Source organism: Thamnophis sirtalis, unplaced genomic scaffold (genome assembly GCF_051295495.1).
Source record: "Thamnophis sirtalis isolate CommonGarterSnake01/CBP01778 unplaced genomic scaffold, rThaSir2_p1.2 scaffold_8, whole genome shotgun sequence".
NCBI classification, from domain to species: Eukaryota; Metazoa; Chordata; class Lepidosauria; order Squamata; family Natricidae; genus Thamnophis; species Thamnophis sirtalis.
Genome location: NW_028261388.1, coordinates 31309325 through 31334076, shown reverse-complemented (window position 1 = coordinate 31334076; position 24752 = coordinate 31309325). Strand labels below are relative to the sequence as shown.

Below are 24752 nucleotides of genomic sequence, written 5' to 3'. Positions count from 1 at the left end.
AAACAGAAGACTCCCTCGCCGCTTAGAACCTTGGTACGAACATGCTGCAGACATTGAGTGTAACTTGGCTAGGCTCCCTTACAAGGAGAAGAAAGAAGCTGAGAATTCCACTCCCACCACCAAATCCCCCTTCCCAAAGGTGATAAAGGGAGGGAGAGGAGAAGCTGCAGGCAAGCCCAGGCCTTCTGTCTGTTTCTGCTGTGGGAAGGAGGGGCACCGTGCTGTAAATTGCCGAGTCAAGATAACCCACACCACCACCACCACCCGGAGAGAGAAAAAACCAGAGAAGCCTCCCAGCAAGAGAAGGGAGCCTACTCTGACGGGAGAGGAATTGTCTTGTCGCTTCAAAGCGGAGGAAGGAGGGAGCGGAAGCCCCAGTTCGTCTGATGACAGTGACTCTGAGGACACTGACCGCTGAGTAAGTTCCCGTTCGGGGCCCATGCTTGTCCCAGTTGAGCTTAGAGTGCCTTCTGGTGGCACACAAGAAAAACTTTTGGCTCTTCTAGACTATGGTTGCTCACATTGCATCATAAGCCCAGATATAGTTGAAAAAATGGGATTAAGACTGAAAGCTTTAAAAATCCCAATTGCATTTTGCCAGTTAGATGGCTCTATTGCAGGAGGCAGCCCTGCACCTTTTGCAACGGAGCCCATTGAAATGTGGTTGGGAACCCACCAAGAGATGATAATGTTTATTGTTGCCCCAGGAATGGACCACCCCCTTATTTTAGGTCTCCCCTGGCTCCGAAAATGGAACCCACACATTAACTGGAGAGAGGGGTGGTTAAGGATTTGGTCGACCACACCCCCTGGGGGGTATGGAGTATCCAGAGTCTGATAACACTGGGCCCAAACTCGCAGCCAGAGGGCAAGAAAGGATTGAGGGGGAAGAAAAAATCCCGAAGGAATATTGGGACTTGAGAGATGTTTTCAGTGAAAAATCTTCTGATAGATTGCCCCCTCACAGGCCCACTGATTGCACCATTGATATTCTACCTGGGATGAAGCTCTCAAAACCCCAAATTTAGTCAATGACCCCTAGGGAGATGGACAAGATAAGAAAATTCATTGATAAAAACCTGGAAAGGGGCTTCATTGAACCAGCAAGACCCAAAGTAACAGCCCCAGTGCTATTCAGAGAACAGAAAGATGGCTCCTTTCGTTTGTGTGTTAATTTTCAAAATTTGAACTGCATTTCCGCCCAAAACCTCTACCCTTTACCAGTGATGAAGGACATGCTGGCGCAACTAGGAAAGGGGAAGATTTTCACTAAATTAGACCTGCGGGAAGCATACTATCGCATCAGAATTAAGGAAGGGGACGAGTGGAAAACTGCATTCAACTGCCCCCTTGGTTGCTTCCAGTTTCAAGTAATGCCATTTGGCCTGCAGGGGGCACCAGCGGTTTTCATGCAGTTAATGAAGTTTTAAGTTTTAATATAAGAAACAGGCAGATAAGAAGAGGTCTAAACCTCAGGACTATAAAGTTGATGATCGGGTTTATTTGTCCACTAAATTTCTTCAAACGACTCAAAAGTCGAAGAAATTGGGCCGAAAATATGTTGGCCCGTTTCCAATTGTCAAGATCATCAACCCTGTTTCTGTCTGTCTCCAATTGCCTAAACATCTCAACCAGGTTTATCCTGTTTTTCATGTTAATCTCCTAAAACCAGAACATACTTCTCCGTTGAGGACTCCTCTTCCTCCCCTGCCCACCCCGCTTTTGGTACAGGGTGTTCTGCTCCGGGCAATGAGGTTCTGCTCGGGCAGCCAGTTAACTCCACACTTGGGAATATTTTTCAGATCAAGTTTATTATCAGGAATCCTTAATAACAAAACTTACAGTAAGTAATGAGGTTCTTCTGACTTTCCCTGATCTTTTCCTTCACGTAGTGTAAAAAGACATTAATTCCTCTAACCCATGCTGCTGGTACAAAGCTGCTTCTGCTAGTGCTGACAGGGATTCAGTGAGTGAGCAGTAATAAAACAATTTCCCGGGCAAAATACCCCACTGCCCAATCAGGGAGCACAGATGTGGTCACATGTTATGGGACTACATTTCCCATAAGATAGCTGCTTAAAGGAGACAGCTTCTAATATTTAAATTAACTATATACTGTTGGGACAGCACACTCCCCACCTGGAATTATAAATTCCACTATCAACTAAACTTTAACTAAAGATAAACAAAGGCATGGCATAAAAATGCAAACTGACTGCCTAACTAACTGAGATACACAAGGCATAGCATCAAAACAGTGCAAACAATCATGTAAACACAAAGCATGCAAAGTTTGAGGTTCAAACTTCTAGTTCAGTCTTTTAGTTCATCATTACAGGGTGGGGCTTGTTGCACAAGTCCCATAGGCCATGAGTTCCCGTGGACAGGGTGGGGCTTGTTGCACAAGTCCCATAGGCCATGAGTTCCCGTGGACACAAGTCCCTTAGGCCACAAGTTCCAGTACATGTATTTGGGAATGAAGTTCCCTGCTGGTTCTGGCCAGTCACCTGTCTTCTGACTCAGTAAGGTGGCTGGGGTAAGGGCAGTTGGTATCTCAGGATCCAAAAACTCTGGAACCAAGGCTTGAGAGTTGATGATGGTTGCACCCTCTACCACGAGGGTGGTGAAGATGATTACTGCTAAGCCCAACATGAGAGGCTTCCGTCTGGAGAGTTGTTTGAAGCGAGTCGATTCTTGGGACTGGTTGACGGGTAGTTGTGGTGCTAGTTTCACCCTTCCCATGATGAGACTGATGTGGACGTTGTTCTCCCCACCGTAGACGATGTGAACGTTGTTCTCCCCACCGTGGATCTTGATGTATCCTATAGCTGTTACCGCCTTCGTTGTGGCAATAGGCAAGATGGGAACGTACTTGCGCTGGATAGGAACGCCTTGGAGACAACTCAGGGATTCTTGCCATACTGGCCGTTCTTGCCTCTGTTGGTTGTGCCGTTCGTTGCTAGACCACAAGAAGCGCAAGTAGTTCCGATGGTCTTCTCTGACAAGGAATGAGTAGAATATCTGCTGGATGTCGGCCATGATGGCTATGGCTTCCTTCCTGAAGCGGATGAGCATACCAAGCAGACTGTTGGTGAGGTCAGTCCTGTGAGCAGGACCTTATTCAGAGAGAGGCCTTGGAATTGTGCGCTGGCATCGAAGACTACTCGGATCTGACCTGGCTTCTGTGGGTGGTACACTCCAAAGAATGGCAGGTACCAGCATTCTTCACCATTTCTCAGAGGTGGAGCAAGTTCTGCGTGTCCATTCTGGACAATCTTGTTCATGAACTCCACTAAATGAGCTTTCATTGCAGGCTTCTTATACATGAGTCGTCTAAGACTGAAAAGGCGGGATAGAGCTTGCTCATGATTGTTTGGAAGCCGTTGCCTTGGTATGCGAAAGGGTAGTGGAGCCACCCAACTCTTAGTAGTGTCTTGTTGAAACTCCTTGTCCACGAGCTTCAAAAATTCTTTGTCCTCTATCGACAAGGCTAAGTCATTGTCTTCTTCGCTGGTCTGGAACACTGTTGCTCCTAAAACTGGCTTAATCAATGAGGTCGTGAAGTGTTCTTGGCATGGTTTCAAGTGGGATGTTCTTCCATTACCGAGCGTGGAAGTTGTGAAGACATTCACCTGGGTTGGGACCTGCAGCCGATCGACACAGACTGTTCCTGCGATGACCCATCCGAGTTTTGTCTTGAGGGCGAGTGGGGAGCCTTTTGGGCCTCTGACCATTCCATGGCAAGCGAAAGCGTCAGGGGCGTCCATTCCCAACAAGAGCAGGATTTTGGCTTCAGGGTCTAGGGCAGGAAAGTGATTAGCCATGTGTCTCAGATGAGGTATGTTGCTTGCTAACTCTGGTGTCCCAATCTGACTGCGATTGTCTGGTAGACCATCCCATTCTAGTAATGACGGCAGTGGCAACTGTGCACTCCCATCTAACGCTTCTATGCAGAATCCGTTGACTTCCCTCCCCACCGTACGCTGGGATCCAGTGCACCCTGAGATCGTAAATCCTGTCTCTTCGGTTTTGACATCAAAGAGATCGAAGAATGCTGACCTAGCTAATGATCTGGTGCTTTGCCCATCTAAGATTACGTACATTTTCATGGCTTTTTCTGGGTGAGTGGCGGGGTAGACTTTGGCCAGGCAAATTTTGTGGCACGTGCGGGGTGTTGAAGAGCCACCACATATTGAGGTGCATCTGACACTTACCTCTGTGTTAGTTTCTGGGTGCGCTTCGGCATTTTGTGGAGCCTCCTTGCATGGAGGGGTGTGGGCTGTTGGACGATGCGTTATCTCGGAGTTTGGGTGAAGGGCGCCAGGGTGCCTGCTACTCTTACATAGATGACATTGCACCTTGGCTGTACATTCTTTGGCTATGTGATCTGTAGAATCACAACATTTATAACAGAGTTTGTACTCCCTAATTAGGGCTTTCCTTTCTTCCATAGGTTTCTTTCCAAATTCTCTACACTTGTTCAAAGGGTGGGAAGACTCGTGGAATGGACAGAATGGGTCTTTGTTTGTTGTTGAGGGTTTAACTATAATTTTCCTTGATGGTCGCACGTCGGAATCGTTCCTGTCAGGGTTGGAGATTTGCGTTTTGTGAACTGACACAAAGGTTTTTTTACTTGTATCTCGTATGAGACTGTTACTCGGTCCGTGGTTCGGAACACGTTTTTTGCTCTCTGGGGACACTGGCCTTCTAAAGGCTTGAGCTTGGGAATCGGTATATCCCATTGTTTGCTTTTGGACAAAATCTGCAAGGACGGTGAAGGGTGGGATCATGTCTTTGACTGTTTTCCTTGTAGAGCAAATAAACTTCAATCCATTTTTCAACTATTGGTTCTGGTAACTTTCGAATGATATTTAGCTGTGTCGCGTATTGGTCGAGGCGTAACATGCCGTTCAGCTCAGGTTCCTGTTGAGCTAACCTTAGTTGCTTAATTAGTGCGGAGAACGCCCACAGCTGATCATGGTTGTCTCGACTGATATTAGGGAAATCGTTGATCTGCTTCAAGAGTGTGTCTTCGGTCATAGCAGAAGTGCCATACCGCCTATCTAGTTCTTCCCAAGCCTCTTTACAGGCTGTGACTGGATCCGTCAGATGAGAGTGGAAGATACTTGTAACCATTTGTGCAGACTGTGGGCCTAACCAGGCTATCATATGTATGATCTCTCCATCTGGCGGCACATACTCGGCACGAACAGCCCATAGGAAGTTGTGCTTCCATATTCGATAGGGTTGACCTGGCATGTCAGAGAACTTCTGTGTTCCTTGAGACCTCAAGTCCACGCTCCTCCGGCAGGACTGCCATTCTGCTCCGGTCTTGTATGCTGGGAGAGATGGTACGGTGTGCTCCAGGACTTTGTTGGGTTCAGGACCAGTGGTCTCCTGTTGGTTCAGGCCGTTGCGATCAGTGGGTGTAGACACGGTTGCGGGTAACAGCTGATATTTTTCTTCGGGAAGATTCTGTTTAGCTTCATCTTGCCATGGCATGGGCAGAAGTTGTTTTCGATGTTGCTCTGCCGGTTGTTTGTGTTGATTACTCTGTTGTATTACGTGTTGGCCGTTTACGTAGGCTTCGACGCGTGCATCTGGGTTCTCTGCTTCTACCTTCCTAGGATCGAAGTTGAGGAAGGTACCACCAGCCTCGGCCTGTAGAACTTTGGCCCGTACTAGTCTTTCTTTCGCTTCCTGCCTGCGCTGAAGGTATTCCAGTTGAGCCTTAACTTTGGCACTCTCTGCTTCTGCTGCTGCCTTCTCTGCCTGTGCTTTGGCTTTCTGCAGGCTTGCATCAGTTGGCCTCTTTATTGTCAAAGGAGTTAGGAGGTCTGCTCTGGGCTGCTGGCTTCTTCCTTACTCAAATTTTCTACTGAAAATTTCGTTTGCATGGAGATTTTTCCATGAGGCATTCATTACACAAAGAACTTCTTTTTTTGTTAGCTTTGGGAATGAAAATGGGGGTTGCTTTATCATGCAAATCCTGATTTCCCTTTAACACACTCTCTCAATTGCAACAAAGTCCTTCACCTCAGGAGAGATAATCGGCCTTTTGTTTCTCTTTGCTCCAAAAAGGGCAGGAAATCCTGGCAGCTTTTCTCAGTCAAATGCAAACGGAGGTTTGTGGGGTTTTTTTGTTTTGTTTTTGTTTTTACTTGAGGGGAATAACTTCAAAGCCTTTTCACTCTGAGGAGGTTGAAGGATTTCTACTGACTTTTTCTTCGGAGCTCAGAGAGGAAGACAAAGGAGGTTAAAGGATTTTTTAATGTCTTTTTACTGTTCTGCTCCGGGCAATGAGGTTCTGCTCGGGCAGCCAGTTAACTCCACGCTTGGGAATATTTTTCAGATCAAGTTTATTATCAGGAATCCTTAATAACAAAACTTACAGTTCAGTAATGAGGTTCTTCTGACTTTCCCTGATCTTTCCCTTCACGTAGTGTAAAAAGACATTAATTCCTCTAACCCATGCTGCTGGTACAAAGCTGCTTCTGCTAGTGCTGACAGGGATTCAATGAGTGAGCAGTAATAAAACAATTTCCCGGGCAAAATACCCCACTGCCCAATCAGGGAGCACAGATGTGGTCACATGTTATGGGACTACATTTCCCACAAGGTAGTTGCATTTCCCATGAGATAGCTGCTTAAAGGAGACAGCTTCTAATTTTTAAATTAACTATATACTGTTGGGACAGCACACAGGGGGAGCAGCATTTTGAAGTCCGAGAAATTTTGGACTCTCGTAAATGGAGGAACTGTGTTCAATACCTTATAGCTTGGAAACATTTTCCCCATCGCACACTGAATGGGTTGACAAGTCCCATGTTCGAGCTCCTCGTCTGCTCAGCAAGTTCTATTCTACTTACCCTGACAAGCCTTGATTTTTATCTGGACTGCTAACTTCTCCCATTCCCCTTTCTCTCTTCTGTGTCATGTTTTTCGTTTGTTTGTCTGTGTTCTTTCGTTTCTGCAGGTGTGACCGTCCTTTTCTGAGTGAGGGCCGGATGTCAGCCTCTACTTCGCTGCTGTTTTTCGACTGCCATTGAAACGGGGAGGGGGGGCATGATATTTGGGAGGGGAATCATTATGTACTGGAGGATTGTTATTAGGAGCTGTCCTGACCATCTATCTGTGCATGTGGAAGAAGGGAGTTTCCCACCAAGGCTAACTGTCCAGCATTCCAGCCTGATGATGTTTTTTGAAGACATCTCCCACCTGACTGTTGGGTGAATTATTATTGGACTATGCAATGGGGTGCCAAGGGGAGGGATTGAATTATACATGATATCTATCACTTTCGTGCCTTTTTACTCAGACTCAGCTTTGCTTTGCTACTCATCGTTTGTAATTAGTAAAAGTACACTTAATTCTAAAGCATGGAGTTGAGTGGTTTCTTTCTTATTAAACGAAGGAGCACCTGACACTTCCCAAACTTCAGGAAAGCCTCCGGAGGCTGTGGAGGACGAAAAATGAGTCCAGCGGGCCAACCAGAAGTTCTGGTTGGCTATTGGGCCTGTTTTTCACCCACCCCAGCCTCCAGAAGGCTCTCCGGAAGGCCAAAAATCAGCTGCCCAGTGCGTGCATGTACACTGGAGCTGACAACTGGCATGCCAGCAAATATGGTTCCGCATGCAACCTGTGGCATGCGTGCCATAGGTTCACCATCATGGGTCTATACCATTGATAAATCCAGAAGTGAATCAAAGCTAAAATATGAAAAAAAAGAGGAATAGTGTAAAAGATGATCACATAGAAGTTTGTTTTTCAAATCTTACAGTTTTATGAATGTTGTAATTCCTGAATTAACAATATAAAAATTAAGCAAGTAGGTTTATATTTAGATTCTTTTTCCTCTTTATTTGATTTATTATTTGCAGCTGAAGCTTGCGGCCTGCCTTGAAAGGACAGAATTACAAGCCTGCAAAATTACAGGTTTACCTTCATGTTTATTGGTTATGGCATAAAAACATGTAACAAACCATTTTTCATCATGTGTCCTCATCTCATCCCTGGTCTAGAGTCTCTAGGGAGCCTAGAGTCATCTATAATTATCATGCTGTTAAAGTGGTGTTTCTCCTCTTTTTTATCATCACAAATCTTGCCATACAAATATTTTCCTGCATTTTCGTGATGATAAGGACAAGAGGTGACAACAGCTCAGTTCCTGGTAGTCAGAGGAGGATGCATGATGAACCTAAAATGAGTTCACATACAAATGGAGGTCTCTGTTGACCTTACATCATCTATTACTTAGGTTCACATCTCTGAGAGCTAGAAAGACTAGAAAGGCAAGACTGGAGTTGTCCTCCCCACTCCACACATCCTCCCCACCCTCCAAGCTCCAGTTGGCAGGTCTTGGAGAATGCTTATGCAGGTGATGTCAGGCAGCATTTAGCCAGATTTTGTTGCCCACCACCATTCCTCTGGGAGGGAGCAGAAGGGCACTGCTGCTTCCCAGTATAAAGATCTGCATTATGTAGGGCTACCAACTCCAATCAGTTCTGGATGGCTCATACTTTAAACACAGGAACATTTTTAAAAAAATAAGGAACAAATCATAGACATCAAAAAGAGAAAACTGAACATAACAATACTCCCCCCCCCCCCAAAAAAAACCTACTCATAGCAGCAGCCTACTGCAAACTTGGGAGAATAATCAAGATTTCAAAGGTTTTCTGACCATAATCAGTGTGACATTTCTGAGTTTATCCATAAGAAATTAATAGTCCTTTTTAAAAAAAGGAAAATGGTTTCTGGTTGACACATAGACATAATAAATCACCATCCCATAAAGATGGTGATAGAGAAGGGCATATCCTGCCAATCCCAGGGACATCGCAAAGTCCCTGGTAGATCCAGGAGAAGCCCTTTTTTCCGGCCACAGAGAAGCAGCCATTGAAGCTTCTGAAAGTTGGGACAGCTCCAGAACGGAAGGAAAGCGGGAGAGAAAGTGTATCGAATTGGTGAGATAAATTTTACTATTAGAGAAGAGAACACCCAAAAAGATCAAAAGTAAAGTTAAAATTGAAGACAGAAGAGGTTAAGTGGCGAGATTAAGCCTGAGTCAAACTTAGTGTGTTATTTTTCTTTAATCTTTTTATTGATGGGATTTTTACAAACGCTTCTTACTTTTTAAACTGAACTGTTTTTCTTCTTCTATTTTTCTTTTCTTTAATACTTATTGATTAAGACTTTCTTTCTTTTTCTTTTTTCAATGCTCTATAGCATTTTTTTCAAGAACTTCTCTTTTTCTCCTTAAGTTTGGAACATAAAGAGGGGAGTAAAAGTAGAGAAAAAGAAGTATCACTGCCGCTTGGAGGCTTGGAAACATTGTTTTACTTTTTTTTTCTTTGAACAGGTTTCTGAGCTAGTTCAGTGAAAATGATAACAGGATGAGTATGGGTTGTTTATACAGGTTTGCTCCTCCGGGGTACTATCAGTAGCTGGACTGGAGTGGAAAGAAAGCCTTGACTTGAAAAAGAGAAGATTCCAGTGAATTTGTTTGGAATTAAATAAAAAAAGCCTTGGATTCTATATAGTGACAGTTGTTTACTATCTGGAGAAATGGCTCAGCATGAAAAAGAAAAGGAAGTGACATGCAGATGATTATGCAAGAAATTTTTAAAAAAATACAAGTAAGAAGATTATATATATATAAGTATATATATATATATATAACACACACACACACACACATATACATACATACATACATACATGTTATATTTATGCTGATAAATAAATAAAGGGAGACTAGTATAGATCTATTTCAAGCTATTTAGCTCTCATCAGCTAGCCACACCCTTGTTGGGAATCGAACCTGTGCTCTATTGCCTCTCAGGCAGATGTGTTAACCATTGAGCTACAAAGCTCGACTCCTTATCAGCCAGCCAGGGTGAGAGGTATATATTTAAAGTCACAACCCCTGGTATGCCCAAATATGGGAGGAAGGTCACACTTCCACTCTCTGTCTTCGGCTTGTCACAAGAGACCATCCAGACAGAAACCCAATATTTTTTACTGTTGCCTTTTTTTGTTACATTTGTACAGCTTTCTTCATCAGCCAATTTGAGTGAGAGGAAGTGAGGGGCAGATGAACAATTAAATTTGCTCATTTTAAGGAAAAGGAAGAAAAGTCGCACTGCCTTGTGTTCTCCCACCCATCTTGCAGTGGGCACTGACACCTGAAATAATCACATCCTAAAGTGACGTGGCAATTCTCTCTTATTTGCAGAGATTTAGAACAAGGATTCAGTTCCCAGAACCAAATTGAGTTGGGATAGATTAATAAAGAGTTTCAGCTTATAAATAAACATATTTATCTCCCTGGATTAATTATTTAAAATATGTGTAATTCAGAAACAAGGTTTCTTTGTTCAAATTTCTATCTTACAAAATTCCAAGGAAAATAAGCCAGTTAGAAATAACTGTGAGTAGGGGCAATGGAATTCTTTTCCTAAATCAACTATTATTTGTATTTAACAAGGAAGCAGGAAAGTGATGAATCTGATCACTTTTTGATAAAAGTACTTATTTGTCTGCCACTTTTTTCTTGAAAGAGAACATCTCTTTAGCAACAGATCAATAAAACTTCAAAGCATGCTTGTTGTAAAACAGGCTGTATTGCCTATAAGTTGGGATCAGGAGGGGGAGAAATCCTGTTCCAATGATGGGAAAGGGAGACAGGTTTGATAAACAACCTCAATTAAATAGCTAAGCTCTGTTAGTTTTTATCTCTGAAATGCATAGCACCAGTTTTAGGTCTTTTGACAGAGGGAAAGCAAGAAGATGAAAATGTTTTCAAAGACCGCTTGAATCATCAGCAGACAACCCCTAGTTTCAAATGCTGAATAACATGAGTTAAATTAAAGATTGCTCACCCATCCTTTGATATCGATTCCTAGCCTTTCGATACTGTGAGTGGCAATTCTTGTATTTAGCAGACATTATCTTCTTGTCACCAACTTTGGACATGAATCTTGATTTCCGGGTCATGAAGCACAACCGATTGTGTCTTGCCTTCCATTGAGGTAAAGCTAAAAACCACTCACGCAACACTGAATGCTGCTGTGGGAAGCATCACACATAGTTAGGGCAATGCGTATTAAAAATGAAATACAATGCTGTAGCTACTCCTTAACTTAGAAAAAACAATTCTAGAAAAAACCTTTATCTCATCATTTCTTTTTAGATGGCAATGGTGAAAAGGATTGTTAGTTAATACTATAATAGTAAAAATATGGCAATGTAATTGACTCACAACTAATCAAGTTCATTAGGGCATATTACAAGTAAATAGGTAAACAATGAGAAAAGAAACTAAACAAAATACAATAAAGTACACTATGTATATGAACAATATATAAATCATAATGTCTTAGTAACATAGCATACCAACACAAAATCAAACAAAATTCATTTGGGCTGCACATAATACCGTATTTTTCAGAGTATAAGACGCACCATTTTCCCCTAAAAGAGGGTGAAAATTTGGGTGCACCTTATACACTGAATGTAGCCCCACCCACCTACTGTCCCCCACCCTTTGGCCTCTGCCTCCCAGCAATTTACCTCCTTGCAGCAAATGGGAAAAATGGGGCTTGCAGATGCTGCAATAGGCTATAGCCAGGATGGCGAACCTATTTGTCAGGGCACATGAGGCATTGCCCTGTCAGTTGGCCAGCGCGCATGTGTGCACTAGCCATCTGACTTTAGCCTTTTTTTTTTTTTGGAGGCCATTTTTTGCCCTCCCAAGGCTCCAGAGGCTTTATAGGAGCCTGGGGAGGACGAAAACAACCTCCCCCCCCACTTGAGGCCCTCTGGAGACTTCAGGAGCTTCCCTGAAGCCTCCGGAGTGCAAACAACCGGCCCTATGGGCAAATTGTTGGGAGGCAGAATCAGTTTTTTTTTTCTTGTGCTAATCAGGCTGTTTGCTGTTTGCTGCAAGAAGGTAAGTCAATAACTATAAATGCCATAGAATGTTCAACTTTTATTGGCTTGTGGCACACTTCCCTTTCTCTTGTTACAAGATTTATAAGACCATTTACTTCATATCAGAGCCAGTTTGATTCTAAAGTTAAGGTACCAGGCTAGAAAATGGTAGATCATGAGTTTTAGCTCCACCTTAGCCATGAAAGCCAACTGGCTGACCTTAAATAAAATAAAACATTTAAAATTAAATAAACCTTAAATTAAATAAACATTTGACTGCATTTACAACTTCAGGGGTGCTACAACTCTTCCCATGTATTCATCTACCTCCGGTCCCATCTAAGTCCTTTGGACCACCTGCCACCTTGTGCCCCACCACGCCAGCTGACTTTTGCTGTCTTCTTGATCTCACTGTTGATCCTGGCTGCTGGGCTGGACTTGGTTGGAGTTGAGCTTTGCAGTATGTGTGTGTGTGTGCGGGGGGGAGCAAAACGTAGACCCAGAGCCGCAGGGTGCCAGCCTCTTTATAAAAAGCTCCAAGTCAATGCTGGCCTTCACATTCCACTACCACCACTCCTAAAAAGAAGGAAGAGCAACCCCTTTGCAAAGATCCCCTGGCTGGTATTGGGCTGGGGAAGCTGCAGATTCCCTGGGTGTGATCTGTATTCCCAGGGTCCAGGGCAGCAAAAAGGGTAGAGATGGTGGGAGGGATAGGTGGGCGAGGAGAGTCGGATAGGAAGGTGAGGGAAGCAGTCCTTTACTTTCTTGGGGTTTGGGACTTGGAGGGACCAAACCTAGAATGGCTTAGATACAAATACCATAGCAGAGTTGGAAGGGACCTTGGAGGTCTTCTAGTCCAACCCCCTGTCTAGGCAGGAAATCCTATAGTGTTTCAGACAGATAGCTATCCAATATCTTCTTAGAATTCCAGTGTTGGGGCATTCACAACTTCTGGAGACAAGTTCTTCCACTGATCAATTGTTCTAGCTGTCAGGAAATTTCTCCTCAGTTCTAAGTTGCTTCTCTCCTTGATTAGTTTCCACCCATTGCTTCTTGTTCTACTCTCAGGTGCCTTGGAGAATAGTTTGACTCCCTCTTCTTTGTGGCAACCCCTGAGATATTGGGACACTGCTATCATGTCTCCCTGAATTCTTCTTTTCATTAAACTAGACATACCCAATTCCTGCAACGGTTCTTCATATATTTTAGTTTCCAGTCCCCTAATCATCTTTGTTGCTCTTCTCTGCACTCTTTCTAGAGTCTCTACAAATTTTCTACATCTTGGCGACCAAAACTGAATGCAATAAAAATGAATATTTTTATTTTTAAAAGTATGGTGCCTACTGTAAGGATGCAGAACTGATTTTTGAAGGCCTCCGTGAATATAAAAATGATATATAATACTGATACTTAGGTCCCACTAAAAGATCTGTCTTATAATACAATTCCATTTAATATTTGAGGGTGGGAGGGGAAGAATTCAGATCAGGTCTTTGTGAGAAGAGAAATATATCCATTGGAAAATTGCCGGTAATAGGCCTAGGAGTGCGCTTGCAGGCCTAATTGAACCGAAGTTTTAAACTAACATAATTGCAAAATGTACCAGACATATTTCTAATGTGCTGACTTGTATGCTGCATTTTCTGCAAAGTAAGCAATTGTAAAGATATATTTAAAGCAGGAAGAATGAGATGGTAGGAAATGACGAACTGAAAGTAACAAATAGCTGAGAGCTTCAAATGTACACAAGTGTTTACAGAAAGTGACGGTCAGTAAGAAAGTAGGGAAGAACAAGGAAATGAAATGATGGAATGCGTATGTCAGTAAAAAAGAAAGTATAAGAAATGTGACTTGAGATGAGAATGGTGTCCTTTGCCCAATAGCAATCCCTGCCAGTTCTAACCTATAGAAGACATTCCACAAATCTACTGTGCCATTTAGACCCAGTTCCAGCTCCCTCCCCCCACCCGTCCACACCATGCTTGCCTGCGTACCGCTCACTGATGGGCTGGCTCACCAATCACCCCGCTGCCTCTAAGAGTCCTATCTAAACCTCAAAGTCTTAAAGCTGTCAAGTTTTAACATTCCTGGGGGGGGGGGTTCTAAAGGGTTAGGGGTGCAAGGGTCTTGTAACTTGACAGCTTTAAGACTTGCACACTTCAATGCCAGAGTTCCTGAGCCAAGATGATTGGAGGAGGAATTCTGAAGTCCACAAGTCTTAAAGCTATCAAGTTTGAACACCCCTGGGGTTTTTTTCCTAAAGGGTTAGGGGTGCAAGGGTTTGTAACTTGATAGTTTTAAGACTTGCGTGCTTCAAATGCCAGAATTTCTGAGCCAACATTTTGGTTGCGAAGCAAGAGCGTTGTTAAGTGAGTTTCACCACATTTTATAAGTTGGCCATGCTCACCCAGTCACATGACTGCTAAGCCATTCCTACCCAGTCACATGGCTGGCAAGCCACTCCCGCCCGGTCACGTGGCTGGCAAGCCATTCTCACAAAGCAGGCCACACCTACAGAAGAAGTTCTAAAAAATTTTGAAACCCACCACTGCTCTGATCTTAAAGTAAGATTTATTGCTTCCCTTTGCTTTTTATCAGAATATTTTTACAGCACTTTCCTTTGGTGGTTGAACCAGAGGAGTAGAATAATGCTAAGAAAAGCAACTCCTGACACAACCTGGATTACACTCAGAGGTGGTATTCTGCTGATTTGCCCCAGTTTGGGCGAACCAGTAGCAGCAGCAGTGGGAGGCTCCGCCCACCCACCCACCCAGACATCATCACGAACGCTCTGCGCATGCGCAGAAGCGCCGCAAGCGAAGCGAGCAAGTACGCACATGCTCCCGGTTCTGAACCAGTAGCGAAGATAAGAGGAAACCATTACTGGTTACACTGTATAGGAGCTTCATATTATTACCGTAATGGTGCCTATCCAGGGTTGCCTTTTGAGGATACTAAAAAATAGTTGGTTCAAAAGGCAGTTGCCTGCGTTTTAACAAGTTAGAAGACATGTTAGAAATGATTTAGCAGAACACTATCCAAAAACACCATTACTTGCCAATAGGTTTCAAATTTAATTTTAATTTAATTTTAATCATATAAAATCTATAGCCCAGGTCTTGCTGCCTTCAGGACCATTTGCTCAGTCCAGATTGGGATGCTTCTGATTGCTTCCCTGCAAGATGTTAATTATATTCTAGCTGTATGGAGCACTTTTCTTCCCATGTTAGAATGGCTCCTTCTTTGTTATTTTTTAGAAAAGAAGTGAAAGGGCCCCACTTCTTTTAGGGGTCCACCATCCTATTAGGCTTTTGGGTTATACTAGTACCCTCAATTTATGACCATAGTTGACCCCTTAACTGAGGTCATAAACTGGATCATCATATGACCATGACCAATTTTATGATCTTTTTTGTGGTCGTTGCTAATGAACACCAAGGTCGTTAAATGAACCCGTTGTTCTCTCTGGCATTCCCCTCACCCCCCGAAACCAGAAGTAAATGGCAATTTCTGAAGAAATATAAACCGTGGCCATGGGCTCCAAAAGGCCATAAATGTGATCCGGATACCAAAATGCAGTCATATATTACCTCAAGGGGAAGGTAAATGCTGGAATTCCAATTCTGCATGGTAAGTCCCTTTTGGGGGTGCCTGTTGTATCTTCAAATAGTTGCCAACTGACTGGTTTTAAGTTGAGGACTACCTAGTTGCTAAACCTGATAACTGCTGTTTTACCAGGTGCTGTGCTTTTTATGATTCTATGCCAGAGCTGTATTTTTTTATGTACCATTTACTAGAGCAGTACACCGGTATATCTTCACCAAAATGAAAAATGAATAAAATAAAACTTTTAAATCAGAGGCAATGTGTCTATTCTTACAGTATACACCGTTTTTATTTGGATATAATGTGCTATTGGTAAACTTTGAGTTTGACTTTATTTCTAGTTGAGGGAATTCATTAATTAGAATTTCATAAGAATAAAAAAATAGGAAATGGGACCTACTTTTAGCTTTAGCTCCATCAGAAGAGAAGAAATTCTGGACCTATTAGTCAAAGAAAAAGGAAAAAAGACATAAATAAAATAAAAATAAACCTCATGACATTAATTATAGTGTGTTAACATTAAAAAATCAAAACTGATATATATCTTTCTTGCTAATTTATGGTTATCTTTCTTTTCTTTCCTGTCTCTCTCTTCCTATTCTATATGCTGTTTTTTTTACCATTACAAGCAAATAGAAATTATTATGCAGTTGTTAGAGAACTGCAGGCATTCTGTTTCACTGTCCAAGTATGACCTTTATAAACTAGAAAAAAAGCAAACTGATCCAAGTGACAATACAGAATCTTCAATTTGTTTATATCCTTGGTTATATGGTTTCATGATACTTGGAGCAAATCCTTATTTGCAATAGGTTTTTGTTTGTTTGGCAAATTAATATAGCCACCATCTTATAAAAAGTGTTTCTGGCTGGCATACAATAGTTAAATTTAAGATGTATATATTTTAAAACAGGATTGTTAAAAATACAAACCACCAGGCCCAGACAAGATTATGTATTAACTATAATGAAGACATTTTAAAATGTCACTTGACCGGATGCCAAAATGTTGCTTATCAATATTTTCATAAGTTTACTGCCTGGCTTTACAGAGCTTCCTGTGTTTGCTGTGATGAAAGAAATGTCCTTCTGGGTTCGGCTCCAAGTGGGGGAAAAGACACTGGAGACATGGAGGCTGCTTGGAAAGATGGTTTATTGGTGGACAGGACCACATGGCTTGAGCCCTGAATAGAAAAGGTGATCACATGCTTCAATGTTGGTGGAGAAGAAGAGAAGGGCTGAGGGAGGGGCTTGCTAGGCTTTTTATTACTGTTTAGTCCCACCTCTCTGTTTCCTGTTCCTGTGTAAGAAATGTATTCTGATTGGTTGTCAGATTCCCATGGGGCCATGCAGGGACTACTCTCTAGGCTGTGTTTTGAATCCAGATTTGGTTGAGTTCTTAGATGCCATGTGGTCAGTTAAGGGCCAATATTATCATGCCTTTACTCCCATTCCCCCTGGGATTGTAGTGGAGAAGTCTTTTTTATGTAAAAGGGACTAGCTTGGCCTTCTTAATGGCCCATTAACAGTGGGGATGGGCAAGAAGCTACAGGCAAATATTCTGTCTTTTAAAACATGTTTCTTTCTTTTCAGAGAAATATTCTGCCTTTTCAATATTTCCTAGGATATTTCATTTTTCTGGGAGAGAGCTGGATGATAACTTCCCACAGCTGAAAATGTATTTAGTGAAGGATTACTATTTTTTTAAAAAAATGTTAAACCAATGTATTATTTGGTACAGGGCTTTGATCTTGGGTTCATTATAGAAGCTTATGATGCTTTTTCATAGTCTTTTAAAAATAGCTTCCCAAATATATAAATATTGGCATGATCTACTCATAAATCTAAGATGCAGTTTGACATTCTGTCATAAGCAACCGAGCAGATATATTTAGAAAATATACAACATGGACAGAAAGGTAGCAGTCCTGTTCCACCGTTATTCCTAACAGCAAGTACCACTTTTGCTCTCAAAATATCCAGCCCTTCACAGTATAGTAACAGCTGAGTCTTATTTCTGCAGAGGTAATGTTGTTCTTCTATCAAAGCGATAATATTGCTCTGATATCTGTCAGCAGAATAATTTTAATTTTACTTCTCTTTTTGAGCCAATTATACCACCTATTCTATATATTATAATACTCTGTTTCCTCTCTATCCCTTAGTTCTATCATTAATTTAACCATTTCTGTGCATTCTAGCACCTTTTTTATGATTTCTGCATTTGAAGGGATGGGTTTTTGTTTCCAGTTTTGGGCAAATGAGAGTCTGTCTGCAGTAATTATATGAAACATAATATATTGAATTTCTTTGCTTATATTTACTTTTATTATTTCCAAAAGAAACAGCTCAGGCTTTATGTCAATTTTTTGTTCCGTCACTTCCTTCAACCATTTTTGAATTTTTGTCCAAAATTCCTTAGCTTTGGAACAAGTCCACCACATGTGATAAAAGGTCCCTTGTTGAAGGTTGCATTTCCAGCAATTTGGAGGTCTTTCGAAAAACATTTTGGTCAATCTCTCTGGGGGTAAACATTGTATAGACATTTTCCTTATATGAGGCCGACAACGTCAATTTATATTTTTTTCCCCACAATTTTTCTCATGCTCCAATTCTATATTATAGCCAAAATTGTTTCATTCACAGTTTCATCCTCCATTTTGAATTTTAAAAGGCAATTTTTGTGATCATTTTTTCTTCTGTCCCTGTTACTATTTTGTCCAATCCTTGTTTGACCCTATACACAGCACTGGCACTAATCCTGTGAACAAAAGTTTTTAAAAAGACAAGAGAAGCCCAACACAATTCAGCAACAACAACAACAACAGATGACTGTGATTATGAACCAAATCCTAAAAAGGAGGAAGGTTAAGCTAAAAATTCAAAGTCGTGTATCTTATCCTCATAGATTAATAGTCACAGTTGACAATCGGCCAAGGATATCCATTGATGCGTGACTTATTTCACATTTTCAACTGAAGTTAAACCATAATGGGATGTGTGAATTCAGCCATATAATGTTATTGGCCCAAGGCATGAAGGTATTATCCAAATGTACTTTTTAATGAAGGTTTTGCCACAGTCAGAGATTTCACAATAGAGGGCAGGAAAAGTACAGGTGAAACTCAAAAAATTAGAATATCGTGCAAAAGTTCATTAATGCAACTTAAAAGGTGAAACTAATATATGAGAGAAGACTCAATGCATGCAAAGCAAGATAGTTCAAGCCGCTATCAGCCTGTGGCACTGCTGAGGTGTTATGGAAGACCAGGATGCTTCAATAGCGGCCTTCAGCTCTTCTGCATTGTTCGGTCTCATGTCTCTCATCTCTCTCTTGGCAATGCCCCATAGATTCTCTATGGAGTTCAGGTCAGGCGAGTTTGTTGGCCAATCAAGCACAGTAATGCCACGGTCATTGAGCCAGGTTTTAGTGCTTTTCGCAAAAGTTGCTCTCATCAGAAAAGAGGACTTTGGACCACTGAGCAACAGGACTTTGGTACCACTGTGCTTCATTAAGACCAGGGTCAACGCAGCCTCTACCAGGAGATTTTGGAGCACTTCTTTCCGCAGACGAGCTTTATGGGGATGCTGACTTCATTTTCCAGCTGCCCACACTGCCCAAAACACCAAAATCTGGTTCAATGACTGTGGGATTACTGTGCTTGATTGGCCAGCAAACTCACCTGACCTGAACCCCATAATGAATCTATGGGGCATTTTCAAGAGAAAGATGAGAGGCATGAGACCGAACAATGCAGAAAAGCTGAAGGCCGCTATTGAAGCATCCTGGTCTTCCATAACACCTCAGCAGTGCCACAGGCTGATAGCTTCCATGCCACGCCACTTTGAGACAGTAATTGCTACAAAAGGGGCCCAAACCAAGTACTGAGTACATATGCATGCTTATACTTTTCAGAGGTCCGATATTGTTCTATGTACAATCCTTGCTTTATTGATTGCATGTAATATTCTAATTTTCTGAGATTGTGGTTTTCATGAGCTGTAAGCCATAATCATCAGAATTATGACAAATCACCGCTTGAACTATCTTGCTTTGCATGTAATGAGTCTTATCTCATATATTGGTTTCACCTTTTAAGTTGCATTACTGAAATAAATGAACTTTTGCATGATATTCTAATTTTTCAAGTTTCACCTATGTACATCTAAGAAAATCATGTGAGTTCTACTTTACCTCAAGTACTCTGTATGCAAACTTTTTCATGGTAGCATTTAAATATTTGTTTACTTCATTATTTAACCTGGGATTCCACAATATAGTATTCGAAAAATTATTTTAAAAAGTTAATATTTAATTGAAAGAATCTGAGCCAAACAACCAACTTCTTCTTGTGCTATATCTGTCATTGAACATTGGCAATCATGTTGGCAATCCTATTTTTATCAACAGCCACACAAAAAAGTGTTGCTGAGTTTTGTCCAAACTAGTTTCTTAGATTTTGAAAAAACTAACAATATTTGTATATTATATGTTAACAGTTTGTAGTAGCACAAAGTAAGTTAAAAAAAAGTTGTCCCATTGAGCAAATGTTTGCTGTTACACACTTTTTATACTCTTTGTTAGCTCAATAACAAATTAATAAGTCAATATCAAGTTCTGTATGTTCAAAGTATACTGAATAGCTCTGTAAAGTAAGTAATCAAGAAACACAATACCGATTACAGAACAATGTATTTATGCCAAAAACCATCATGCCTGTGGCAAAAGGTCTTGTCAAGATTTTGCTTGAATTTATTCCTGAACCAAGTAACTAAATGATGCTAAATGTTAAGTGACAGTGTTGAAAGAAATGTCCTTCTGGGTTCAGCTCCAAGTGGGGAAAAGACATGGAGGCTGCTTGGAAAGATGGTTTATTGTTGGACAGGGCCACATGGCTTGAGCCCTGAACAGAAAAGGTGATCACATGTTTTGATGTAGTTGGAGAAGAAGAGAAGGGCTGAAGGAGGGGTTTGCTAGGCTTTTTATACCCTGTTTAACACTTCTGTGTTTCCTGTTCCTGTGTAAGAAATGTATTCTGATTGGTTGTCAGACTCCCATGGGGCCATGCAGGGGGCTACTCTCTAGGCTGTTTTGAATCCAGGTATGAGTTCTCAGATGCCATGTGGAGAGTTGAGTAAAAGGCCAATTATTATCATGCCTTTCTGTAGCTGCTGCTGAAGTCTTTATTATGTAAAGTGGGCTAGCCTGGCTAGTCTTAATGGGCCTATTGACAAAGTGGGGGTGGGCAGGAAGCTACAGGAAACTATTTTGTCTTTTAAAACATGTTTCTTTCTTTTCACATCCAGAGAAACATTCTGCCTTTTCAATATTTCCTAGGATATTTCATTTTTTCTGGGAGAGGGCTGGATGATAACTTCCCACAATAGCATGACTTAATGTATATTAAACTTGGTTATTATGCTGATAAAATGCTTATTTTAGAGCAGGGGTCCCCAACCCCAGGTCTGTGGACTGGGAGTGATCCACAGACTGTTGGAAACTGGGCCACGCAAGCAGTGGATAAGCATGCAAAACTCCATTCGCACAAGCAGTGGGTGGGCATTCCATAGAGCCGGAAGGGCTGAGAACACTGTTCCAGAGAAGTAGTAAGGAATGGATAGTTGCAATCTTGGGGGCAGGTGGGGTGGGGATCAGTTTTACTAAGACTGCTATTATAAAAATCCTAATGGAGGAGCTAAGAAAATCATGTGGGTAACATAATTTGCTGCCATCCAGTGGTTATCAAAGTATTTGCAACCCAGATATGACGGCCTAAGCTCACAGGATGATAAAACCAAGTGACTTAGATCTTGGGAGTCCTAGCTAATTCACCGATTTCTATGCATTTTTAAGTAAAATAACATTTTTATTCTTCTGAAGTTTTTAAAAGCTTGTTCTGTGTCCTATGATGTGTGTTTTGTACATTTTTTAAAATGAATAATTATGAAAATTATAAAAAACTTAATAATAAGTCATATCAAAATATTATTTTGAATATATTCACTAATAAACATTAAAACTTACAACCAGTCACTTAGCAACTGGTCAAAGTTATAACAGATCTTCCTAGGGGTACTTATGACCAGGTTCTGAAGTTCCAATGGCAGTCAGATGACCACTTTTGGTGCACTTGGCAACCAGCTGGCATTTATAATTGTTTGCGGCATTCCACAGTTAGTTACATCAGGGATCCGCAAGCCCCAGTCTGTGGAATGGCACCAGTCCGCAGCATGCCAGCAACTGGTCTGCGCAAACAAGCAAAGCCCCATCCATGGGATGCATCTAAATTGTGCCCTGCAAACGGTGGCAAAGGAAAGGAGACTGTCCCCCCCTGAATTCAGCCTGCTAAGGGAAAGTGACAGCAACAAACATAAGGAGTAAGTACAGAGAAAAGCAAGAAGTTTGTAAAAGGCGTTTGTCTCTTACAAAGCCAGTAAGATAATTCTGCAAATCCTAAATGATAAACAGAAGCAGATGGGGGTCTAAAAAAAATACATCACCCACACCTTAAACCAGCTACTACATTGTGAAAGACAACTGATGGACTCAGTGGTGGGTTCTACTGGTTTGGACCAGTTCGGCTGAACCGGTAGTGGTTTGGTGGCCTGAGTCGCTGGAAACGGCAGTGACCCAGGCCTGCCATGCCCCTGAACCAGTTCTCCATTTTGTTTTTTTGGTTCTGCACATGCACAGAACTATTTTAATTGCCCTGCACATGCATGCACACGAGTGAACTGGCAGTAGTGCCTGCCAGAACCCACCCTTGGATGGACTTACAAAAGATAAAATGGCTTCCTCCTAGGGACATTTACAGCCTAGTCCTAAACAATCTGTAACCCTCAGCATGCTCTTTAAAATGAAAACTTCCCAACTCACGCTTTCCATTCTGCGGAAGTCAGTCCACTTTTAATGCAGTGCAGGAATAAAGATGTTGTTACTTTAGCACACAAAAGTAAAATCCCCCACTCAGACAACTTCAAGATCACTTATCAACAGAGCCTCTGCAATGGAAAGATTTAAATAAACAACTTATCCAACTCACAGCAACACAGCTGTCTAATGAACCAGAAGAGGAAAGTTAATTAACTCTTTCAGTGCCTTGTCAGAACACACTAGGCTGATATCATTAAAAGGCTGGAGAAGCCTTAACAACAGCCTAAAAACAGCCAAACCATTAATAAATTTAGCTCTATTAATTACTCAGAATAATAAATTTCACCTTGAGAACCAGTATGATTGTGCTGCTGAGGAGGAACAATTTATCTGCACCCTGACAGCTGCCTTGAATAATTCAGATTCACAAAAATCCAGCAAAGCTTGCTATCCACAATGTAGGACTTCTCTTTGTTTTTAATTTATGCTCCAACAATCCTCTGAAACACCGGAATCCTCAAAATTATTATTTTTTAAAGACTGCTCAGTCAGTCTGCTGATCATTTTAATCTTCGGAATTCTGAATCTTCTGAATCTATTCTTATTGGTGGAGCTCATCAGGTCCATAAAGTGGGCATTAATAGGTCTCAGCACTCATAATGTAAAAGGCATGGCAGCATGGAAACCAGTAGACCAATACTTTAAACATTCTAACATGGAATCTTGCTTGCTGGTACTGCAATAGAGGTTCCATTTTTTCTGCCTGTATGGAAAAGATATAAATCTGGTACAAGAAACATGACAGCTGATGACTTCCTATATAATGGGTACCATTCATAAAAAAGGGATGTGGGGGCTTAGTGGCTACGATGCTGAGCTTTCTGATCAGAAGGTCGGCAGGTCAGTGGCTCGAATCCGTAGCACCGCATAATGGGGTGAGCTCCCGTTACTTGTCCCAGCTTCTGCCAACCGAGATGTCTTTGGACAGCGTTGGCTCTTCGGCTTAGAAATGGAGATGAGCACCACCCCTAGAACTGGAAACAAGTAGTACACATGTGGAAGGGTGGGGGGACTTTACCTTTACATTAGTCATATAAAATGAAGGCAACTCCAGGCAAGGGGCCAGAGTGGCTGAAAGGCAATTAGGGTATCTTCATTCCTCTCTCTTTGAGAGTAGTAGCTACAACAATCCACTTTTAAAAGCAAATGGCTATCACCCTATTTCTCCCATTACAAAGAAAAGCTATAATCAATGTAATATGAAGCTAGGAGATATGCTGGCAACCTTCTTTGAATTACCCAAATGCTGTGACACAAACGGACTGTGATTTTAACCCTACATTGGGCCCAGGGGTGAGTTTCAATTTTTTACTACAGGTTCTGTGGGCGTGGCTAGGTGGGGGGCATGTGACTGAGTGGGTATGGCCTACTTGATTCACTCACGCACACGCAGTCACATGCCCTCCCACCTAGCCATACCCACAGAATCGTGAAAATTTGTTTTGCTAGCTTGGAGGCTGGCAAAGAAGCCTCGGTTTCCCTGCTGCTGCGGCTCTTGGAGGAAGAAGGCAGGCCCGGCACTCACTTCCCTTACCGTTCACCGCCACTCGACCCCTCGCCGCTTTCCTGCCCATCTGCCCAACTAAGCAGGGCAGGTGGAGGCCAGGATGCAGCGGACAGGGAGGAGGCAGTAGCGCTCTGTCCTGCAGGGGCGGTGGTGGTGAGTGGTAAGAGAAGGAAGCCCCGTGCCGTGGGACAGCCAGCCTCCCCCGCCACTGCACCCTTGCCTTACATGCGGAGCCTCTGCAGGAGGGGCGCCTCCCATTTTGCCCCACGCATGCCATCCTCCCCCACAGCTGCTTCTACAGCGCCGAATGGTCCAGTCCCCCACCCCCTACACACACACACACACACACACACACCACTTGCCGCTGTTTCTGCAGCACCTGATGGTCCGTGACCCCCACTCCCTACACACACACACACACACACACACACACACCACTTGCTGCTGTTTCTGCAGCACCTGACGGTCTGTGTCCCCCCCACTCCCCTCCACACACACAGACACACCACTTGCCGCTGTTTCTGCAGCACCTGACGGTCCGTGTCCCCCATTCCCTACACACACACACACACCACTTGCCGCTGTTTCTGCAGCACCTGACGGTCTGTGTCCCCCACTCCCTCTACACACACACACACACCACTTTCCGCTGTTTCTGCAGCACCTGACGGTCCGTGTCCCCCACTCCCTACACACACACACACACACACACACACACACACACACCACTTGCCGCTGTTTCTGCAGCACCTAACGGTCCGTGTCCCCCACT

The 24752-nt window shown here is 42.5% G+C and overlaps 1 protein-coding gene across 3 annotated transcripts in view; it reads right to left on the bottom strand.

The window, feature by feature from the left end:
* ST3GAL6 (ST3 beta-galactoside alpha-2,3-sialyltransferase 6) overlaps positions 1–22548 on the bottom strand; it is a 61978-nt gene extending 39430 nt beyond the window's left edge. For 2 of the 3 annotated variants that reach the window (XM_087721371.1, XM_087721373.1), the window contains exons 1-3: positions 22417–22548; positions 15941–15980; positions 10884–11070 (exon numbers count right to left, since the gene is read on the bottom strand). In XM_087721371.1, the coding sequence (XP_087577497.1) occupies positions 10884–11070; positions 15941–15958 (205 nt within the window). In that variant the 5' untranslated portion in view covers positions 15959–15980; positions 22417–22548. The remainder of the gene's footprint in view (positions 1–10883; positions 11071–15940; positions 15981–22416) is intronic. The other variant, XM_087721372.1, reaches the window with a different exon arrangement.
* Positions 22549–24752: the final 2204 nt, after the last annotated feature.